The 23,049-nt window shown below is 60.7% G+C and overlaps 1 protein-coding gene across 11 annotated transcripts in view; it reads left to right on the forward strand.

Moving 5' to 3' along the window:
- NOL4L (nucleolar protein 4 like) overlaps positions 1–23,049 on the forward strand; it is a 131,007-nt gene that overhangs the window by 101,600 nt on the left and 6,358 nt on the right. For 5 of the 11 annotated variants that reach the window (XM_041732831.1, XM_041732839.1, XM_041732835.1 and 2 more), the window contains 6 exons: positions 1,161–1,302; positions 16,548–16,825; positions 19,100–19,285; positions 19,378–19,569; positions 19,865–19,987; positions 20,272–20,473. In XM_041732831.1, the coding sequence (XP_041588765.1) occupies positions 1,161–1,302; positions 16,548–16,825; positions 19,100–19,285; positions 19,378–19,569; positions 19,865–19,987; positions 20,272–20,473 (1,123 nt within the window). Of the gene's footprint in view, positions 1–103; positions 579–601; positions 1,031–1,160; positions 1,303–16,547; positions 16,826–19,099; positions 19,286–19,377; positions 19,570–19,864; positions 19,988–20,271; positions 20,474–20,709; positions 21,046–23,049 lie in introns of those variants that run through there. The other 6 variants (XM_041732836.1, XR_005984412.1, XM_041732832.1 and 3 more) reach the window with 6 other exon arrangements.

Raw genomic sequence — 23,049 nt, forward strand, 5'->3', positions numbered from 1 at the left:
TTGCTCAGTATAAAAGAGTCGTCTGTGAGGGGGCCCTGGAGGGGAGGCTTTCTGGAGGGAGGGAGTTGAGTTGGGGGGGGTTCCGCCAGAGGTCCTTACTGGGAGCCCACAGATGCCATTGTATCTTGCTAGAGGGGAGAGGGGAAAGGGGAGGGGGCAAAGCCAGCCCCGGGGTGTGGGAGCTGCTGGGTCATCTTTCTTGCATTTTACAGCCAGCTCCCAAACACAGTTGCTTGCAGCTCCTGAAAGAGGCCGGGCCAAGTAGGAGGTGGGGTCCCTTCCCGCCGCCCCGGAGGGGCTGGATTGAAGGGGCCCCGCCCTGGGGGTTCCCAGATGACTGGCTAGGGACTCCCTGAAGCCAGCCAGGGGAGAGGAGGCAGGCGTGGTCCTCTCCGGCAGGCCCTCCGGCTGTTTGGAAGGCCCTGGCGAGGGCCCCCCAGGCCCTTGAGCCAAACCCCCTTCGTGGTCTGATTCGAACCCTCCTCGCCTGCCCCACCCCCTTCCTTCTCTGCACTTCTGGGGCTGGCCTTTTCAGCCCTGGAAGCTGCCCAAGAGCATATCTTTGAAGCACAGCAAAGGTTAGGAAGGAGGAAGACAGAAATGTCCTCTGGGCTGGGGGAGTGGGAGAAAGGAATTCCATGCATGCTCCACGGGAGTCCGAGTTGGGGCGGCAGGCTTTGTGGGGGCCAGGCTTTGTGGGGGCCGTCAGGCCAGCCTCAGCAGCCTCAGCAGCGCTGCTAGGTCTCGCTCCCTACTTCTGGCCAACAGAGAGGGCCCCCATGCACAGTGAGCTCCCTTCCCAGGGCTGTGGGCCGGGAGTGGGGAGTGGGGCCCTTGTTTACGGCGCTTGTCTCAACCTTGGTCACAAGGGTCAGAGCCAGGCCCTGCTATCCGCCCTGACAGGATGCAAGACCTCATAATTGTCTTCAATTACAGACCACGCCGGCCCTCAGCCCTGGCTTCCGACAGGAACCAGAGCCCGAGCCACTTCCATGGGGCACAAGGAGAGCAACCTAGCCCCTGCTGCAAGGTGTGGGGGCTCCCTGTGGCCTCCAGGCACGACCTGAGGTGCACGGGCCCTGGGGCTCCCCAGCGATGCCGCTTTGGGGCCACAGAGAGCCTGTCCCTGCTGAACCCCCTCCTTCTTTGTCTCCGACCAGGATGAGACTTCTGTGAGCAGTGAAGATTTTGATATGAACGACTCCACATGGATGTCAGCTGACCCACACCTGGCCTCCAGCCTGAGTCCCAGCCAAGACGAGAGGATGCGGAGCCCTCAGAACCTCCACAGCCAAGAGGACGGTGAGTGTCCTGTGGTGGCCGGCGGGGGAGGGACCATGGACTCTAGGGGTGGCCCCGGCCCCTGGCTCCAGGGAGAAGACATCCTCCTGAAGGTAAATGGATAGAGCTCTCGGGGGCTGGCAGCCTGATGGGGTGTCATGTCTGTCCGTTTGCCCTGATGCTTGCGAAGTTACCATAGTTCAGGTCTGGGAAGGTTAGCCAGTGTGCCTGACCCGGAACAATCCAGCTGCCCGATGCTGGAAGCAAGAGTCGGGCTTCTGTAGCTCCACATGAGGCTGTAGGACAGGGTCCCTGTGTGTCCCTAGCCTCTTAGGATGAGAAGTACCCTGGCCCCCCACTGCCCTCCTGGACCAGCCAGGCAGCCTCCTCTGGCCTCCCTCACAACAGATGCTTTCTTCTGGGGATGGGAGAGTCAGAGTCAGAAGTCGGACCCCAGGGGGTCCACTGGGTAGCCTGTGTGCAGCCCTCAGGGGGCCGGGGCCTATGTCCGGCCTATGTCCGGCACACGTGTGGTTGCGGGTGTGGGGTGGCCCCAGGGTCACTGGCTCTGGGGGCCTCAGTCTGGCTTCGGGGGGAGGTGACAACTTGGAGTAGAGGCTGAGCCTCAGAGATCTGGGGTGTAGAGCCTGCAATTAGGAGGGGTCAAAGGTCGGGGCCTGGAATGCGGGGAAGTGCCTGGTTAAAAAGGGGTGTAATGTTAACTCTGTGAAACGGGTTAGCCTTGCAGAGTAAATAAGGGGTAGGAGCTTGCAGTTTGGGTCAAAGTTCATCTCCATGGCAGAACCCGAGCCTGCCTCGAGCCTGCCTCCCTGCCTCCCCCGACTGCCCTCACAGGCCTGAATCCGGCTTTGTCTGGGAGGAGACCCAGCCTGTAGGCAGCTGGAGATGCTGGGCCAGGGGCTGGGGTGCCCAGAGGGTGGTTTTGCCAGGACCAGGGTACAAGGCTGCCGGGAAAGAAGACTTTTGTGCCCTGACACCTCGTGAGGTCAGCACGACCCCCTCGGGCTGTGAGCCTCCCCAGCGGAGCTTCCCGGGCCAGTAGCACCTCCTGAGATTCCCTTGGGGCAGGGGCAGTCACATGCTGCCAGGGGCTCCGGGGCTGGGACGTGCCCAGCAGCTGACCTCCCTCCGCATCCAAGCTGATCGAAGGCCACACCCAAAGGCCACACCAAGAGCCAAGCCAGGGAAGCTCAGCCAAGGGCGTAGGATTATACCTTCCCAAGAAGGATCCAGAACATTTTTTAAAAAACCTGAGTAGTTAGGGCTGAATGGAGGCCGTATTTCCTCAATTTATTCCTGACAAAGTCTTATGTTATTGTTGCTTAAAACCACCCTTTGGGAGTTTGATCTCTGTTGGAGACATTTCCTAAGGAGATTCAGTGCTTTGTGGAGGGTAGGGGGTTGTTTCTGTGAGGGTCACGGCTTCCTCAGCATCGGTTACCCTGCTGCCTGGGGCTTGGTTGATCATGAAGATGAAGTGGAGAGAAGCAGAGACTGATAAGGTTAGTACATCCTGCAGCCCAGTCCCCTGGAGGCTTCCTAGGGGAGCCTGCTTGGGGGTGATCATGCCTGTCCCCCTGCCCCTCGTGCCACCCCAGGCCCCCCTGGTTGTGCATCCTGGGGCTGAGGCAGGCTAGCCTGCTGACACTACCAGGGTGTTCATGAGGGCAGGCAGCCAGAGCTGGAGACAGGGAGGATGGTGTTGACCGTGATACTGTCAATTTAATTATTTAATCAGATGCTGTGTCTGGAGGCTGTGGGCTGGTGTGCTGGCCAGGGGCAAACCTAGACCCAGGGCAGGGGGTCACAGGCCTTGAGCAGGCCCTGCTGTCTGACCCTTCCGGTTCTAGATCTGTCAGTGACTACTGTGTTTCCCCAGAGCAGCAGGTTCCCTGCTATAGGATTTTGGCCGGGTCCAGACCTGGCCCATAGTCCTCACCCAGCCCTCCAGCCCCCACGGCGGCATGTCGCCAGCTCCCCTGTCTGAAGGTGCTCACAGGGCAGACGCAGGCTGAGATCCCGCTCCCACCAGTGAGGGGACTGCAGCATCTTCTCATGTCCCCCATTGGTAACGAAGGGCTACGGTGGGAGGACAGGCCAAGCAGAGTCTCTGGTTGACCCTCTAACTCCGACCCGAATCTAGTCACAGCCCTCCATGGTGGCCTGCTGGGTGGTCTCTGGTTCCATTAGTCCTCCATGGAACTGCCAGATTGGGAAGATGAGGTCTAAAGCCCCCATTGTGAGTTCTGCAAGGCACAGACCATGTCAATCCTGCTCTCTGCTCTGTCCCCAGTGACTCCAGCTGTGTGCTTGGCACGTTACAGGGGCCTGCTGAATATTTGTTACTCGAATGAATAAAGAAACAAACATTTATCAAGACCCACCCCCGAGCGCACCATCCACAGGGGATGTAGGTCCACCCTTTGTTGGGGACAAGTTGGGTTCTTTGTTCCTGAGGACCTCCCCAGTGTGAGCATCCTTTAGCCAGAAAGTGTGAGGACTCCCAGGGCTGTGCCAGGGAGCATCCCACCCCTGCTGGCCAGTGATGCTGCCCAGAAGCATCTCAGGAAGCCAGGTATTTTGCACAGATTCACACCTGTTGGTGGATGTGTTGGAGCCTTCCTACTTCTCCATCCTCCTCCTTCCCACCTTCCTCCCCCTGCCCCCACTTTTCCAATTGTAACAAATGCAGATGAAGCCTGGTGGTCAGGACAGGTCCCAAGGCTGAGACCAGAAGTGAATTAGCTTTTTACCTCTGGGAGCTTGTCTCTGAGGTTTACCAGGAGTGGAGGTGTCCTCCCCCCTCCCCGCCCCACCAAGTCCACCACTGCCTGCAAGCATTCACCTCACAGATTTCTCTTCTGGGTGCTCTTCCTGGCTCCCTGGAATCACAGCAGCAGACGTCAGACTGGGGGGCACCAGCACTCCATGCTTCCTCACTGGGGCTGTAGGCTTCAGAAGACATGGGAGATGAGGAAAAGAGTTTGGGTGATCCAACCAGACTCCAGAGGTGGTGCCAAGGCTGCCCTCCTCTTTCTGCCTTGGCAGGTGTTGGCTGTGTGTGAAGCTCCCCCAGAAGATGGGCAGGGGCGCCTGGGAGCCAGAGGAGCCTCCCCTCACACACTCGGAGCCCTGGCTGCTTGGGGCCAGGGTGATCCAGGCTGTTCCTGCTGCTGCCCCTTGCCACGCATGGCCAGATCTTTTGCAGACCCACTGCTAAGCTCTAGCTGATGCTTTGGGCTTTGAGTCTTAAATGGAGCTCTGTGCTCATCATTGGTGCCTAGAAAAACACTTGGCCCAGGGACTGCCTTCTAGGGGTAGATAGAAGATGCCTGGGAGAAGCCAACAGTTGAGACTTTGTCCAGAGATGCTGTAGTCTAGCATTGACTTGGGACCAAATAGTATGTCAGCCTGTAATTATGCCCGGTCAGTGGGATGATGGTCTGTGTGATGTCCACCTCGCCCCCAGATAGCATCAGCTCCCTGAAAGCGAGGACCCCAGGGCCTGGCACAGAGCAGGTGGGGGGAAATGACCATCAAATGAGTGAATGAATCAGAAGGTGCACGAGCGCACACACACGGGCAAGGTGAGCCCGCAGGTGTCCCGACCTTCATGTGCAGGGCTGGGCCAGGGCCGGCTGAGCCGCGGAGCCAGGCAAGGGCCCACTCCTTGATTTCCCCCCCGATGTGCTCCACCGGCCTCTTGCTCTGCCCCTTCCTGAACGGAAAATGTGAGGCCTGGCCTCCAGAAGGGATGCGAGGGGGTGGGGAGCGGACATTACTCACGTCCCCGGCAGACAGGAAGCCCGCGCCAGGGGCAGCAGAGGGTCCCGCTTCCCTCTTCCTGCGCTGTCGTCTTCCTGCGGGGCTGCGGGGGTGGAGATCACTGGGCAGGGGCCCTGGACTATCCCAGGGCCTTTCGGGGCCTCTCATTTGTGCCTCTGAGATGAGCCCACTCTTCCAGGCCTGGGACCCACCTGACCGCGCCCCCCCCCCCCCCCGCCTCCAGTGAAGTAGTGCCCTCACTTCCTGCTCGCTGCCTGCTGCGGATGGGATGGTCGGATGGTCCAGGGGTTTGGAGCCTCCCCTCGGACGCCCATTACCGAAGGCTTGCAGGGGCTCTTCATGGGTTTTGTCCTGTGAGTGTTGGGCCCTGTCATGGTAAGCAAGGTTGATAAGGCCCCTTCCTGCCTCTGAGGAGTCAGGCACGAGAACATGGGGCCTCTGTGGGCTATAAGCTCCCTGGGGGCAGGCGTGCCTCCTCTGTTTCCCCTTGTTTCACAAGTATTATGTTGGTTGTAAGAAACTTAGAAAAAAATGGAGCAAAAAATACCAAAATTACCAATGTTTGGGGCATATTTTTCTTAGTCTTTTCTGTGTATATAATAAAAGTCTTTGTTTTCTTTAAAAAAAAGGGGGGGGCAGAGGGGTTGTGTAGTGTTGCAGCTACCCTTTTTATTCCTAATGTCATTTGCTTCTGTCAGTGATGTGGCATTTTTTAAAGATTGTCCAGTCATCCCAGTGACTGGAATCCCCATTCCCGAGCCTGCTGTGCACTTGGAGCTATGACCGTGCCTTTCCTACAGGGAAGGGCAGGCCGGCTCCTGGGGGGGAGTGACCTGCCCAGACCACAAGTGACCACCGGGGTCTGGTTCTCTCTGGCTCTGGAGCCAGCTTTTGGGGCATTCGAGGGAAGGACACTGCATCCCTCTTACACATAATTACAGACCGTGCTGCAGGTAGCATCTGTAGGGCCGAGGCCTGTACAGCCTGAGTGTCCTCTTCTGAGCTGTCCCCTCCCCACCACCCCAGGCCCGACCACGGAGTAGGTTCGCACAGACAGCCTTGGCCTTGGAGCGGCTAGTGCCGGAGAGGCTGGGAGAGGCTGGGAGCAGGCCCGGTCTGGTGTGGTGATGGAGGCAGGTAGAGGGGGCCTGAGGCCTGCCTGGGAGGCTCAGGTAGCGCGTCAGGTGGGGGCTGGGCAGGGAGAAGATGCTGAAAGGGCGGGCTGGGGATTTCCTGGGGCACATGTCTCCAGAAGCTCCCTAGGACTCCAGGCTGCAAGCAGGAGAGAGGGGGCGGAGAGGGCTGCAGCCAGGAGGATGGAGAGACGTGGGGCCGCCTCTGTGGGCTGGGGCTTGGCTGGACAGGGCTCCCTGCAGGCAGGCCCCCCTGCAGGCGGGCCCTTGGCTCTGCCGCGGGTCTCCCGAGCTGGTTCTGGTCTCCCTGCAAGGTGGATGCAGTCGTTTGCTCTGAATTCCTGGCTTCTGCCTAACGCAGCCTGGGTGACTGTGACCATTAACCCTGGCTCTTGGTGAGAAGCCCAAGGCTTCCTGCCTGCCGGCTGCTATGGCCTTGAGTAGGGCCCTCCACAGCCCAGAAATGCAGCCTGGGTGGCAGAGGCCGTCCCTCCTGATCTCACGGGCCTGGGCCCCTCCCCAGGTGCCTCCCCCTGTCCCTGCAGTAGACAGGCCAGAGGCATACTGCCCTACCTCAGCTTGCTCCTTTCTCCTTGCTGTGGGGCCTGGGGCTGATGGCTCCCCTCAGCAGACAGCGGGATGAGGCGGTGATGGCACTCAGCACACGCCTGGGACGGGCGGCCGGACGAATGGTGATGGGGCCATTTCCTCACTGGGGGCCAGCCTGGTGCAGGGAGACCTGTGCTGGAGGACCAGGCTCCAGGGCCCACTGCCAGCTGGCACATGCAGGCGACAGCTTCTCCTCTTCACTGCTCCCAGTTCTCCAGACACTCGTTGGTCCCCCACTTGGGCCCATCCTGTCTCTCTATCTGCTCAGGTCCCTCTGGCTCCCCTCTGCCCCGTGCCCCCTGTGCGGTCCTGACCACAGCTTCCTTACAACATCACACCTGTGTTCCTGGACCCTGCTCACCACCCCTCCACCCCATCTTGCTTCTTTGGAGAGCGCTGGAATGGGAGGGCGGGCACTCACAACTTGTCCTGGCATCTCCTGAATTTGTGTCCCATACCCCACCCACACATGCCGGGGACCCTGAGTCCTCCAGGACCCTTCTTCAGGATCTGGCAAACTGTGTCCCAGGCTTCCACACGGGCCGGCAGCTAAGCTAAGTGAGTTTGTTCTGCTGGAGAACAAGGAGAAGGCTCCCGGGCAGCAGCTTGACTCCTGTGTCCCAGCCACTGTGCTGGGCATCAAGGATGCCACAGGCATGTTCTCGGCGAGAGGTGGATGCTGCTTGTGCAAGGGGGGCCGGGGGCCGTACTGCTAATGAAGAAGGAGTGAGTAGGAGGTGGGACCCGGCCATTTGGGCTCCGTCACCAGCAGTACCCCCCAGCCTGGATACTCGGTGTTCTCTGTAGATGGCACCCACCTTCCTGCAAGCCCGCTGCTGGACCCAGCACTCAAGGGTGGGCATCCAGCCTGCTCACTGTCACATCCGGGGGGAGGATTGTGGCCCCTGACCCTGGTGTCCCGGGGATGGCTTCTAAGGGACTTTTCCTGCGGTGAGCTTTTAAACTGAGCATCCTGTCTTCCACACCTGTTGATCTTGGCCTTGTCCACCCCCCCGACCCTACTTGTCTAAGAATCTGGGTCTGGGCCTCATTCCCTGGCTACAGGTCATACTCCTTCCTTCCAGAGCAAGAGCTGTTTGTTCCTATTCAAGGCTCCAAACATCTTCATGGAATAATCCCCCTGCCCTCCCCTCCCCCAGGGAACAGAGAACTCAGGCCCAAGTCCTTCCGGTTATTGGCTGTGGGCCACCCTGGCAGTCCCAGGTCACAGGAAAGTGTCCATCATCAGCTGGGCTGCGGGCTGCACAGACAATGCTAGGCTGTCCTGGCCTCTGGCCACTGAGGGTAAGAGAGGCTGGGAGACAGCACCGAGAGATCCCTTTATCCCAGGAGCAGGCTGGGCCTGCACAGCCCTGGCCTTGTGCAGGCTGCCAGGGTCTTAGGCCCCCACATGCCTGGGGAGGACATCAGAGCAGGACAGGCTGCACAGCCTGAGGTGAGGCTCACCTGCTAAGAAAGGAAGAGAAAACCCCTAGACACACCTGGAACACCGGCCTGGGTCTGCTGGACAGTCAGGGAAGCCCGAGCCTTCCCGCTGCTCCTGCCTCTTGGTCTAGGATGCATTAGATCCCCGTTGCCTGTTGGCCCTCTGTGGCGGCAGGCCCTGCTGTGCTGGAGAGGAAGCCCCGGGGGAGTGAGGGGTGGGGTGCATGCAGGAGAGACATTGCCACCCCTAGCCCGTCCAAGGATGGCTTTCCCAGGAACCAGGAAGTGACTGGAGCCATGTTGGCGTCATCACCCTGACCTAAGGACTGGGATGCAACGAACTCAGGCCAGCTTCCGGGAGGGCTGGTGGAGGAGCTGCCAGGGCCCTCAGACACCACATGCACACACGCAGGCTCCGGGGCAGGGCCCTGCCCCGTGAATCACTCACACATGGTCGCCTGAAGTGGTTCTGTTTGCTCTCAGAACACATGATTTGTTTTGGGGGGGGAGGAGAAGGTACAGTGGGCATCTTGGCTAGAGCTTTGTACATTGAATTAGCATTGATTTCTCACGGCCTGTGCTTGACTTAGACAGTGGGGCCAGGGAGATGTCGGGCCTGGAAGACACAGACCCAGCCTGTCCATAGTGGGAGCATTTCCCCCGGGGCATATTTGACCAGTATGTGTTGGAGGAGTGGCAGAGGTAGGGGCCGTTCCATAACAGAGATGCACAATGGAGGCCTAGAGGAGAGAGGGCAGGCACTCTGGGGAGTCAGGGGCCCATCCAGGCTTTTCACTCACTCCGTGTGACACCAGTGACTTCCCTCAAGGAACCTCTGGTTCCTCCCTGAAGCCTGCTGCAGGGGTGGTTGTGCAAGTCAGGGATGGTGGATGTGCCCGGCGCCTGACACTCACTTAGTACCCACCCCACGGAAGGTGGCACTGTCCCCACTGCCCTGATGCCAGCCCTGCTCCAGCCACCTGCTCCCAAGACCCAAACTCATCCTTGGGCTGGACACCTCACGAGGGGCCAGAGCCCCCAGGGTTCCCACACTGAGAGAAATGATTTCGGTTTTAGGGGGAAATTAGGAAGTCCTAGGTCTGCACAGTCTGATACCGTAGCCATCGAGGGCTGTTGAAAAGGCTCTGCAAATTGAGGGTGCCTGTTTGTGTAAATACACACTGAGTTTCAAAGACTTAGGAAAAAAGAATGTGAAATAACTCCATTTTAGCACAGTATTGATTACTTGTTGAAATAAGATTTTGAATATACTGGGTTAAATAAAATAGATTATTAAAATGCATTCTCTCTGTTTCCTTTCACTTGTAACTGTGGCCACTAGGAAATGGGAAATTCCATGTCTGGCTGGCATTCCGTTTCCAGAATGCTGCTCCGGGCTCAGAGCGCCCAGGTGTTGGTGCCTGCCCAAGGGCCCAGTCACCCGAGCCCGGGCGGGAAGGCGGGGCTGCGCAGCAGAGGTGCCTGTGGCCCTGGGCTGGTGGCCTTAGGAGCAGGGCGGGAGTGGGGCGGGGGGGGGGGGGGGGGGGGGGTGCTGCCGCTGGAAGCACAGGGTAGGCTGATGCTTCTGAGGGATGACTGGGTGGGCAGCCAGGGCCCGAACACTGGACTGTGGGGCGGGCACCCAGCGTGGCACCTCCTGCAGGATGGGGGGATCCCAGTGGTACTGCCTCCCCCCCCCCTCCTCTGTGTCCCCCGTTTGACCCCGAGGCCCTCCCCCTTCCTTCCGGGAGGAAGAGCAGGGTAGCCTGCCAGGAGCCTGGTGCTCCTGGGAACTATGCATCATGTAAACATGGCCCAGGCCACTGGCCTTTGTCAGAGCAGGCGAGGACCGGCCCCGGTGAGGTGCACACCCAAATTCAGGGGCAGCCAGTGGCCCGGGAGGAGGAAGGGCTGGCGAAGGGCTGGCGCGGGCTCCAGTGTGCCCTCCCCCCTCCTCCCCACCAGTCCGGCTCTTTTGTGTGTGAATTCTTGCTGCCCCCTCCGCTCCCTGCCCGCCTGCCGCAGTGACAGAAGCAGCGACAGAAGCCCACGGAGGAGGGGGCGCGCCCCCGCAGCCGCACCTCTGGCCGGAGGCAGCCTGCGCCGCGGGCCTGCTGGGCCGCCGTGGCCATGTGCCCGGCCCGCGGTCCCGGGGATGGAGGATCTTCCCACCTTTTCCCGGGCCGCCTCGGGAGCCGAGTGGGTCACCCACTGGGGGTGGGTCACCCACTGGGAGAGGGTGCCGCTGGCCGTGGCCCCAGAGCTCGGTGTGGCGATTGGCGGCTCGCACAGAGCCGGGCTTGTGCGGGCTGCGGGGCGCTGGCGCCCACATAAGGGCATTGTTTGCCGAGGTAAAAGGGGTTTTTGTCTCCTTCTGGAGACGGGACAGAGGGAGGAACAATTTCCCCCATTCATCACTAATTCCCCCATTTGAATAGCAGCACATTGCCCCACGTTAAATAGATGGGCATCGCAGTCCTTCCCCGCCCGAGGCGTTCCGGGCACAGGTGGTGGGCTCCGCGTCCTGCCCAGACCCAGGCGTTGCCCCTCGCCGGAGCTGGGGACGCCTGGTTTTGTGGAAATGTCCAGAAGGGGTGCGTTCCCCAGCTGCTTCTCTGTTGGCCGCTCAGCAGACCCTTTTCTCTGTCACTCGTACAATCACAGGTTGGGGGCAGTCTTGTCCTGCTGGCGTCGTCCTAGGCTCCGACAGCCTGGCCTCGGGTCGGTGCCCGTCCTGGAGGGCCTCCCGGCACAGCGGCACAGACGAGGATGGCACGGAGACAAGGGGGTCACTCCCAGCCGGGTCAGGGCGGGTTCGGCCCTGTGGCCGGAGGCCTGCACCCCTGGAAGGCCCAGCTCCTGCACCCCGTGCGCCGGGGCCCTGCTGCCCATGGGGCCAGCTGGGTTCTTTCACAGGGTCATAAAGTGTCCGAGCCCAAGAGGGCGTCAGCGGCAACTCCCTGGCCTGCAGATAAGAGGAGCCAAGGAGACGGGCTGTGCCCAAGGTCGGGAGACAGTGAGGCCCCACACCTGCTCACCCCCCTCCCCCTCCGCCAGTCTCTTTCGGGAATGGGGCACGAGTTGGAGTACCTAAATCTCCTTTAAATCACACTTTTTTGGAGGGAGTGGGGAGGAGGGAAAAATTCAGAGTGGACCGGAACCTCCGCCTGGGGTGCTGACACAGCTCTCTCTTCTTTCCCTGAAAGGCGCTGCGGGGGCCGGGACTGCCACCAGTCCCTCCTGTGAGCACCAGCCCCCTCAGGACTGAACTAGGGGGACAGCCCAGGGCTTCACAGTGAGAACACAGCCTGGCTCGGGCTCTGGTTGCTCGGCTCCTCCCAGGGAAGGTTGCAGATCACTCAGAGACCAAACCGGCCTCCACCTAGCTTCAGTAGTAGGGAAATGACTGGCTCCCATCCCAGAAAGGCTAGGTTCTTTGGCTTTAGGCACAGATGGATTTAGGGGGAATTTGTCCAAGCCAGCCATTCAGTCCTGCCGGATGGGCTCAGTAGCCCTGAGCCCCGGGACTGACTTTCATGGGTCCAGCTTGGTCAGATGCCCACTGACCTCTGGGATGGGCTGTGCTGACTGGCCAGGCGTGGCGCAGGTGCTCATCCTGGAAGAGTTAGCGTGCCCTCACCAGAGGGAGGGGTTTGGTTTCTGGAGATGCATGAAAGATCTGGGCCCACCCTATAGACCCCGCTAACCCTGGGTCTGCAGGGCTGGGGCAGCTGACGGGAGGGCTGGGCACAGGCCATAGACAGAGTATGTGAGGTGATTAAGATGCTCTGGAAAAAGTAGGTAAAGGGGTCAGCATGTCAGAGTTGGGCAGGGAGGTCTTACTGAGAAGGTGACCTTGAAGCAAATCCCCGGAGAGGAGGGAGAGCTGGGGACAGAGTGTCCTAAGAGGGAATAGCAGGCAGGAGAGGGGTACAGCTGGAGTGGGGTACAGCGAGGGGTCTGCCTCTGGGGGAAGTCTGGTTCCTCTTTAGGGGTTTAAATTCATTCCCTGCAGCTGCCACTGCCTTCGGGGCGGTGGGGGCGGGGTGGCATGGACAGACACACACCACCCCCCAGCCCCCCAGCAGCACCTCCCCCCCCCCCGCCCCAGGGTCAGGGGGCCTTGGCCCCAGGGCCCTCTCAGCTTCCTCCTGAAGGCTTGTTCCCCCCTTTGCTCCCATCCTCCTCATCCCTTCTTCCCTCAGAGGGCCTCCTCGTCCTTGGGATGAGAACTGGAGATGGGGCCCTGCAGTCAGGGCTGCCTGGCTGAGGCGCAGGGACCAAGGGCCAGAAAGCTCACGGCTCTCTTTGGAGCCCTGTCTCTGCTAGAACCCTTATGTTTGGGTTTTTACTTGCCAGAGGATGAGCCCCCAGGACAGTGACCACCCCTGTCTTTTCACTACTCTCTTCCCAGTGTCCTGCACGGGCCTGACCCCCAAGGAAGGGACACGGGTGGGCACGGCCTCTTCCAGGCACTGCCCTCTCCCCTGCCCTCACTGTGGCCGCCTCAGATTTCAGGGAGGCCCGTGTGTGTGGGAAGTAGGTGCGCGGTGAGGTTGGGGGTGGGGGTGGAGAGAACTAGCTTGTCGTTTGGCGCCTACTCTCTCTACCAGGTATTGTCTATACCATACAAGTTCTGTTTTGTGGACACGGAACCCCTTTGGAAAGGAAACTGGGGCTCCGGGAGGTCAAGTGGCATCTTCAGGGTTGCCCAGCCATGTCCACCCCAGTCCACAGCCTCTCTGCGTGCTGCCTAAAACCCCGTGGGTCCCCCCAGTTGGCAGAAAGTTGGACTCAAGTCATTGGCGACCCCGTGGGTGGGTGGGCAGGTGGTGTAGGTGCACTGTGGCCGGAGCAGAAGGACTGGGGAGCACAGCTTGAGACCCTTCTGTGCCCAGGATGAGGGCTCTGGGTGCTGGCTTCCCCCTGCCCCTGGGTGCTGTGTGGAGGCGGGCGAGCCCTGGCCTGTGGAGGAATGAAGTGGGAGCATGTGGAGTTGGGAACCGGGGCCCCACTGGCCTGTTCAAGGCTTTGGGCGTGGTTGGTTTTTTTAGTTTGGGGGGGATTTTTGTGGTAAATATGGTGTAATGTTAAAATCGCCATTTTTAACCATTTTTCAGTAGACAATTCTGCAGCGTTAAGTACACTGACAGTGTTGTGCAAGCAACACCATTATTTCCAAAATATGGTTTTCGTCACCCCAAACAAACTCCATGCCCGTGAAGCAGCAGCTCCCTGTCCTCGCGCGTCCCGGCCCCTGGGAGCCCTAACATGCCTTCCGCCTCCGTGAAGGGACCTGCTCTAGACGCTGCGCGCACGCAGACCCATTCAGTGTCCGTCCCGCTGTGACTGGCTTCTTCCACTCGGCATCGTGTGCTCCAAGGCCCTAGCACTGAAGTGTGTCTCAGTGGTACTTCGTTCCTTTTTACAGCTGAATAACGTTCCACTGCGTGGATAGACCACATTTTGTCTTATCCATTTATTTGGCAAGGCTTTTCAAAATGTAAACGATGTAAGTCAGTCGCCAATATTTTTAAATCCGAGTATTTACCTAATGGTGTAGATTTCCAGTTTCTTCCAACAGTTTGGAATGCGTGATCTGGATCCTGGTACCTCCCGCTCGCACCTGCCCAGCAGCTTCCCGTACTAGACTAAGGCAGCCTCTGAGTAGGGGGAAGGGGGTGCCGCCACTGGAGCCAGTACCTGGGGCCAGCTGGCCGAGCAGCACAGGTGCACAGGCCTGGGGCAAGGAATTGGCAGCTCCAGGAATCTGGGCCAGCCTGGGCTCCTGAGCTGCAAGGGGCCCGGGAGCATGCACACCTCCCCTCCCCCCTTCCCCTGTGCCCCTTCACCCCTGCCAGAGGTATAGGGCAAGGAAGCTAACCTGGTCAGCGAGGCAGGCAGTTGGGGTGCCACCTCTGGGCTGGTGCAGGGCTGTGGCAGCACAGGAGGCTGTGGGCCTGATGCCCATGCTGAGCACGGGGACCTTGGCTCACTGGGTGCCAGGCATGGTGCCCCCCACCCAGTAACCCTTTTCTTGGAGGAAGACCAAGCCCTCCAAGGTCAGGCAGCTGGCCTCTTGGGGATGATGCCAGGGTGTGAAGTCTCACCTGCAAATAGGAGTTCCCAGGACCAGCAGGTGTGGGTGTCCATCCTTGCCTTCCAGATCCTCAGCTCCAGAAGAGGCTTCTGAGTGTGTGAGGGCATCTTCAGCCACAACAGGTCTTGCCTCGGTGGAAAGTGGGCAGCTGTCAGGACTCACCTGGGCCAGGCTAAGGAGGCATGAAGTCTCCAGGAGGGACAAGGGACCAGCTTTGTCAGGGCTGTGAGTACCTCCTTCCTAGAGACCTTGGAGGAGGCCTGCCCTGAGGAGGCAGCATTGAGCCAGGCCTTGAAGGCCGACGGAAATTTTCTGAGCTTGAAAGCACCGCGGCAGGCAGACAGCAGAGCCCAAGCAAAGGCCTGGAGATGGGAGGCCCTGCGGCCGCCAACGGAGTGGGATCCGGGCTACAGAGGCCCTGAGCCTAAGAACACACCCGGCCGCAGCCTGGGCTGTACCATGCAAGGCTATAGAACCAAGGAGTAATGAGTAGGCCCGCCCTGGAAAAAAGGTGGAGTGGAGACAGGGGTGTGACTGCAGGGAAGGAGAGCAGCCACTCTCCTCGGTTGGGAGATGCCCCTCCTGGAGGGCCAGCACCTGCGTTGCCCTTGTTACTCTATGTCCCAGCCTGGGACCGGGCCAGCCTGCAGTAGGTGCTCAGTAAATACTGCCAGGTGATTTGTTCATTCTAGGCTGGTCGCTGGAGATCAGCGAGGTGGGGGGAAGCAGGCCCATCTGTGATGGAGGAGAAAGGGGACGGCGATGGGTGGTGAGGGTCCGCAGGTGGCAGGGCCGCAGGCCAGAGGGCACTCTGGGGTGCAGCTGAGTAAGCCCAGAGCCGAGCCTGGAGCTGCCCTGCCTGCAGGAGGATGGGGGAGCGGTGGCCGCCCAGAGGAAGAGGGGGAGGGGCAGCCCAGCCCGGGGGACCTGCGGCAGCCGAGGGGGAGGGGTGCCACTTCACCGCGGCCTTTCCCATCCCCCTCTGCCCAGGGCTCGGCGGCTTGATGGGCAGCCGGGCCCCGCCCCCGGGCAGCCGGGAGCCCAGCGATTGGTTGGGGTGCCCGAGCCGCTCGTCGCCATGGGGACACTCCGGTGGTGCGCGTGCCCAATGCCCAGCCCCGGGGACTAAATCTTCATAATCTGCCGGCCGGGAGGTGGGGGTGGGGCCTCGGGCGACCCTGGCCTGGGGGAAGGGGCGGCCTGGGTGGCGGTCAGGCTCGCTGTGGCCACCCCTCCCCCAGCAGCTCCGGGCACCTGGGCGCCCCCGGGAGCCGCGCGGGACTCACCTGACAGTGACCCGGGGAGCTGGAGTGGCTTTGGCCTCTGCCATCTCAGCTGGTTGGGCAGGAGGCCGGGCCTGGATTGGGGAGAGGGGCCGGGACTTCGATCTGAGAAAGTCTAGCCCCTCGGTTCAAGTTCCGCGCCCCCACCCCCACCCCCGCAGTGTTGTGCTCTCCGCAGCAGGGGGCGCCCTCAGCAGAGCTTTGTTGGGCTGTCACCTCTGGAAAGCAGGGATGGCCCCTTGAGGTACAGGGAGTGCAGACCTCAGACCCCGCAATCCCGGCTCTGGGTGGCCTGACACAGGAGGCAGCTGTGGGGGTCAGCTGCCAGGACAAGGCTGGGCCTGCGTGCAGGAAGGAGTGGGGCGGGGGTGTCACAGCAGGGCTAATGCATTAGCCAGGTTCTCCTTAGGCGGATGCAGGAAGTTGAGAGCCTGCTGTGGGGAGAGGGTGTGAAGGGGTAAGGCAGAGGTGAGTGAGAGGAAGAGGGGGCTGCTAGTCAAGCCCCTAGTGGCCTCTAGGGTGTCCGAGGACCTCTGGCATGCAGCAGGCTTGTCAGACTTGAGCTTGCAGCCATTCACTCCCCAAAGCCTCCCTTGAGCCCTTGATGTGGTGTCGTGGGCTTGGAGTGCAGGGGGCCACCATGTCTGGCACACTCTACTCCTGATGGTCTGTTTTCTGGTGGAAGGACCCTGCCCTTACGTCAAGTAGGGGCAGAGCTCGCCTCTTGGAGCCCCTAAAGGGGACAGCCATGCTCATCTCCTGCCCAGAGATGCTGGTGAGGACCACGGGCAAGTATTCCTTGTGGCTGGTATGGCCATCATACCCCAGGGGGCTTGTAGGGTCAGTAGGTGCTGGGGTGGAGCCTCACACCCAGGCCTCTTGTTCCAGATGACTCCTCCTCTGAGAGTGGCAGCGGCAATGGCTCTTCCACCCTGAACCCATCCACATCGAGCAGCACGCAGGGCGACCCCGCCTTCCCCGAGATGAATGGCAACGGTGCTGTGGCCCCCATGGACTTCACCGCCACCTCCGAAGATCAGCCCATCAACCTGTGCGACAAGCTCCCGCCGGGCACGGCGCTCAGCACGCCCTCCTACCCCTCAGACGGCTGCGGCACCGATGGACTGCGGAGTCGCGTCAAGTACGGGGTGAAGACCACCCCTGAGGTGTGTGGGGCTGTGGGCCTCCTGAGCCACGAGCCTCCTTCTTCCTGTACATGTCAGGGTTGTGCAAGGCTGACGTGAAATCACATGCGCCCAGCGCTGTGACCCCAGGTCAGCACAGAGGCCCTGGCTGCGGAGGCTTCGGCCGAGAGCTCATACAGTGTGTGGCCTCAGTCAAGGCCTTCCCTTCTCGGAGCCGCTTGGCCTCAGTCAAGGCCTTCCCTTCTCGGAGCCGCTGTCACCATCTGTGAAGAGCGCTGGGCCCCGGCCTTAGTGGAGGTGATGTGTGGCCTATTCCCAGAATAGTCTGCTGCACGTTACAGCAGCAAGAGGCCACAATCAGCACTGAGGCCTTCCGCCCACAACTTTGCATGCTGTCCCCTTTTACAGATGCAGAGAAGGAACGAAGCCTTTGCAGCCCCAGGGATGTGGATGTTTGCAACCCAGTAGATCAGGCTGATGCAGGGTGGGCCTGGGAGAAGGGTGGCCGATGCAGGTGCCCCCACCACTGGACACTCCTCCCTGCTTCCCGGGGCCCCCTCGCCCTCCTACAAGCTGCCTCTGGCCACTAAGGTTTCCCGCGGTGGTGCAGCGCTGCATTGAGCACATGAACGCTCTTGGGAGAGTTTTCTCCTGCCAGGGCTGGGGGGCCAGAGGTGACTTCTCGGAGCCCTACACCCCCAGCCTCCAACCATGTACCTCTACACAGGTACATGGTTGTACCTTTCCCTCCCTGGGCCTCTTCTGCACAGGGTGTGGGGTGGGTGCCAGGCTGGCCTCTGATGGCCTGTCTCATGGGAAAGTTCTGTACCGATGAGGGGGTGTTCAGCTGTCACTGTGTCTGAGCCCAGGCCACAGAGCAGGTGCTGGCCAGAGCATGGTCTTCCCCCTCCAAGTCCAAGAGGCAGGCTCCCTGCACTGAGCAGATAGAGCTGCAGAGGGAGAGTCCGCCATCATGACCTCAGGCCACGTATGTGGGCCAAAGAAGGGAGATGGGAGCGTCAGTGCCACCGGCAGCTTGTGTCTTGCGGTTTCTATCTCTGTCTCCTCTGGCCCTGGCATAGGACTTGGCTAAGGAGCGGCCTGGGAATGTGACTTGCCCAGGGCCTAGGAGGTGTTTTGACTCTCCACCACAAGTCTGGCATGACCCAGCAAGAGGCCGGAGGACCTAGGTGTCTCTGCTCCTTGTAAAGTCTGTGTAAGGGTCAAGAGCTGGGCACTGGGCCAGAGGCCCTGGGAGGGCCGATCCCTGTGGGCAGGTCACAGGAAGCCTGGTGGTGGCAGCCGCTGCAGGCCTGGGTGCCGGCCAGTGTCCATCTTCATCTGTTTGTTCTTCAGCAAGAGCTGGGATCCCAAGAAGAGGCTTATTCTGGGAGGAGTTCCTGTGGTGGGAAGAGACCGCAGGTCCCTTCTTTGCCGTAGGATAGGGTGACTGCCTGGTGAGCTGGGCCTGGTTCCCACTCCCCCTTCCTTTTGTTTTTTTTTTTTTAAGATTTTATTTATTTATTCATGAGAGACACAGAGAGAAAGAGAAGCAGAGACACAGGCAGAAGGAGGAGCAGGCTCCATGCAGGGAGCCCGACATGGGACTCTCTCCCAGGTCTCCAAGATCACGCCCTGGGCTGAAGGCGGCGCTAAACTGCTGAGCTACCCCGGGCTGCCCCCACTCCCCCGTTCTACATACACCCTCTGCATGGGGGCTCACAGTGTCTCCTTGGGGGTGGCAGCAGACAGGAGAACCCCAGCCTGGCAGCTTCGGGAATGCACTTTGCCTAATGGACCTGTCGCCTTGGCTGGTTCCCTCTCCCAGCCCATCTGTTCCTCCTGACAGACAGCACACTCGCCGCCTGCGTGACAGCTCAGTTGCCAGCTCAGGGTTGCAGCCCCCTGAGGATCAGGGAGGAAAACCCCAAAGCCAGAACCAGAAGAGGCTGTGGCTAGTGGCGGGAACCCAGCCTGCACCCACCTGTCCCTCGCACGATGTGGTGGCAGGGCCCTGCATGGGCACCACTGCTGAGTAAAGCACTGACACCTCTGCTCAGTGCCTCCGGGGCCCCAGGCTGCACTTACACCGTGGCAGGCAGGCGGTCCTGCCTACAGCCGCCAGGGAGGGGTGGCAACACTGGTGCCTCCGATTCATAGAAGGGAGCAGGGAGGGGAGGTGGTGCAGGACCTTGGAATTGTGGCTGGCTCACCGTCCCGGTCCCCAAGCTCACTATGGCCATCAGAGACCAAGAGCGGGCCTGCTCTGACCCTCTGGCCCTCGCCCCTTCTCAGTCGCCCCCTTACAGCTCCGGCAGCTATGATTCCATCAAGACTGAGGTCAGTGGCTGCCCTGAGGACCTGACGGTGGGCCGGGCCCCCACAGCAGATGACGATGATGACGACCATGATGACCACGAGGACAATGACAAGATGAACGACTCTGAGGGCATGGACCCCGAGCGCCTCAAGGCCTTCAACGTGAGCGCCAGCGAGAGCCAGGCTGGGTGGCGGGGGGGGGGGCGGGAGCTATGGCCAGGGCCAGCCTTCCCCACGGCCTGTGTCTCCCGCAGATGTTTGTGCGGCTCTTTGTGGACGAGAACTTGGACCGCATGGTGCCCATCTCCAAGCAGCCCAAGGAGAAGATCCAGGCCATCATTGAGTCCTGCAGCCGGCAGTTTCCCGAGTTCCAGGAGCGGGCTCGCAAGCGTATCCGCACGTACCTCAAGTCCTGCCGGCGCATGAAGAAAAACGGCATGGAGATGGTGAGCCCCTCCTCCCGTCCCCGGTCCCCTCTGCACCACCACTGGCCTCCAGCCACACCCCCGGGGCTCCTTGGTGCTCCGGCCAGACTATTCCCTCTCCAGTATCCCTGGAAGCAGGCACTGCATTCCCAGACTCATAGAGGAGGGGGCTGGGGCTGGGGCTGGAGAGGGCCCAGAAAGGTTATACGGCTCCAGAAATCATGACCTGGGGCCCACACCCCAGCCCTGTGCCTGCCACCTCCGGGGCAGGGTCTGGGTAAGCCCCAACATGGCTCCGTCCCCGCTCTGCCTCCAGACCAGACCCACGCCTCCCCATCTGACCTCGGCCATGGCAGAAAACATCCTGGCAGCTGCCTGCGAGAGCGAGACAAGAAAAGCAGCCAAAAGGATGCGCCTGGAGATCTACCAGTCCTCCCAGGTGTGTGCTCCCCAGCAGCCCTGGGCAGCAGGGGTGGGCGGGGCGGGGGCGGTCCTCAGAGCAGAGAGAGCTGCAGCAGGGCAGATGTGCAAAGTCCAGCACCAAGGCCCGGCACACCTAGGGAGTCTGGCCTCCCAGAGGGTTCTCAGCTAGGCAGGAGCAGATCAAATCTGGCCTACAGAGACGTGAGCAGAGTCCCACAGGCCACAGCACTGGGTCCCAGGGACAAGGGTCAGTGCCTGCCACCCCTCGGGTCCCCTAGCGCTTTCCTCCCCTCTCTGTAGGACGAGCCCATCGCCCTGGACAAGCAGCACTCTCGGGACTCCGCAGCCATCACCCACTCCACCTACTCACTGCCAGCCTCCTCCTACTCCCAGGACCCCGTGTACGTCAACGGTGGCCTCAACTACAGTTACCGCGGTTACGGGGCCTTGGGCAGCAACCTGCAGCCCCCTGCCTCCCTCCAAACAGGAAATCACAGTAATGGTGAGTGCGGGGGACCCAGGCTCCCTGGCTTCCTGACCAGAACCCAGGTCCATGTGGATTGCAGCCTCAGGGAACGGAGCCAGGCAGGCCGGGAAGCAGAAGCCCGCAGGGAAGGTGCCTCCCTCATGGCACAGGGGACCTTCCCCATTTCATAGTCTCAGGCAGTCCTTGGATTGGAAGGTGAGAAAAACGGGCTGGTTAAAACAAAAAGCTGCCCCGTCCTTTCTTGCCTCCAGGGAGGCTTGCTCCAGTGCTTCGCTGGATACACTGTGGGGCCTATCCCTGCTTCCGCTCCCCGAGGACCACCATGAGCCAAGCCCTGCTCTACATGGGTCGAATCCTCTCCACACTCCTGCCTTACCTGTGATGACCAAAGCACGGTGACATGGTCCCTCGGAGTTGACGGCAGAGCCAGCATCTAGCCCTGGCATGGCCCGGTTTCTGCTGCGTCCTGGGGAGCTGGCTGAGTGGCTCTCCAGGCCTCAGCCTGTGTCCCTGCACTACGGAGCCCTATCTAGGTCACCCGGAGCGATGGTTAACTGTCTGGCCCCCTCCACTACCCCGTGAAGCTGGTAATTCCTTAGGTGCTCCCCGCAGTACTTCCCGGGTGCCTCTGATGCAGACAAGATATGGCCCAGTGGTTGGGAAACAGTCCCTGAAAAGATGCAGACCTCCCTGTGGTGTCAGGGGCTGCCCTGAGTGGGAACCAGAGTGAGGACCTCAGACCCATTCACCTTGGGCCCCATAGATCCCAGGGAGGGTGGGTGGGGGAGGCAGCAGGGAAAGAGCAGGCTCTGCTGGTGGAGAACAGCTTGGTGGCCTCGGGGAATGGGCAGGGCATGGGTGGGGGTGACCTCAGGGCTTTTGGGACAGGACACTTGGATTTTGTTGTGTGTGTATAGTGGGAGCGACCGATCAGTTTTAAGCAGAGGGCTGTGAGCTATGCGCTGCCTGCCCTGTGGTGAGATTGGTACTGGAAGGGCAGGAGGCAGAAGCTGTGTGCACTGAGGGTCCTGCAGAGGCAAAGGGGTAGGAGAGCTGAGGGTGACCCCAAGTTGAATAGATTAGAGGAGGGTGCCACCCACAGGCCATGAAACTCTGGTTCGAAGTCTCGGCCAGCGTGCCTGAGAGTTCCTCTCAAGCCCTGTCTTTGGCTGCAGGGGACCCCTCGCTGTACCCAGGCAGCAAGGGAGGGGCTGGTTCTGCCCCTGGCAGAGAGCCCGACACCCCCTCTGCTCACCTTGCCCAACCACCACGAAGTGTGTGCAAGTCCCTGGAAGACTCCTGCCTGGGCTTAATTTCTCATCCCTTCCTAATGCCTCTTAACCTAAAATAAGAGGCTGCCTGGCCTTAATCCCTGAAGCTGAGGCCGGAACAGCCAGCTGCACTGAGAGGTGGTACTGCTGTCCCGGAAGGGCTGCTTTCCTTCCAGAAGGAAGAGCCATCTGACTGCCCTGCTGAGTATCTGAAGACAGGTCCCAAGGCAGTGAGGTCAGGACCCTTAGACATGGCGAGCCAAAGGCCCCCGCGTCCTTCCCAGGCTGTGGGCGATGGTGACAAGCCCCCACCTAGTGCCACACACCATGGCCTGGCTGCAGCATGGCTACAGCCCCTGGGCCCCATTCGTACCTACCAGAGAGGCTCCAGCAGCAGCCAGCTCTTCCTGGGAGGGAGGCAGTTGGCTCTGCCCCTGTGCTTCCCAGGGGTTCTGTTCCTTTTTGTAAGCACCCCGCTTCCTTAGAGGTGGGTGGAGAGGTCCCTGAGAAAGACACGTGCTCAGTTAGCTCCCACCCCAGGGTGGCACAGGTGCTGGGAGCCCTGGCTTGGAGTCCAGCAGCTGGAGAATGACCACGGGCAGCTGTCCCAGCCCTGCTGCCCTCCATGGCAGCTGGCGGTCCTTGCAGCCATCTTTCTTCCGTCATGCCAGTGCCTCCACAGAGCCACTCCATGAGTGGCTCCTTGCTCCTCGCTGTGCTCATCAGGTTGTCATTGGGAGGTGCAACTGAGATTTGATAGAATCGGCTTGGCCTTTCTTTCCTGGGGTGCTGGACAACTCGGACCCTCTCTTGCCCCTGTAGCAACCCCACCTCAATGTCAGCACGAGAGCCCATGGGAGGGTGGCTCCAGAGCAGACTGGCTGCAGGAGATAGGGACAGTCTCCCGTCCAGGCCCTGGCCACCATCTGACAGCCACAGAAGAACAGCTGTGAGCACGGGGATACAGGGGACAAGGCTTGGGGATGGGAGAGAGAGGAACCCCAAGGCCAGGTCACAGCACCTGCGGCCCTTCCTCTGCTGTCACCACACATTCTCTGGAGGGGACTGGGAGCCACCCTCCCCCACCCCGGGGCCAGCCCCCACAGCATCTAGGAGTTAACAGAGGTACTCCTGGCCCATCCCCATAGACCCTTGGCCACCAAGAGGGAAGTCCACCACCGGCTTGGCTGCTGTTTCCAGCCAAGTCACCACAACCCTGCTCCTTTGTCCTGCGTTTTATCTTAACAGACTTAGCTGCTTCTCCCTTGATTCTCAATTCCAAGGACATTCCCTAGCAAGCCACTTCCAAGGACCTCCTCC

The sequence above is a fragment of the Vulpes lagopus genome, chromosome 18 (assembly GCF_018345385.1).
Source record: "Vulpes lagopus strain Blue_001 chromosome 18, ASM1834538v1, whole genome shotgun sequence".
NCBI lineage: Eukaryota > Metazoa > Chordata > Mammalia > Carnivora > Canidae > Vulpes > Vulpes lagopus.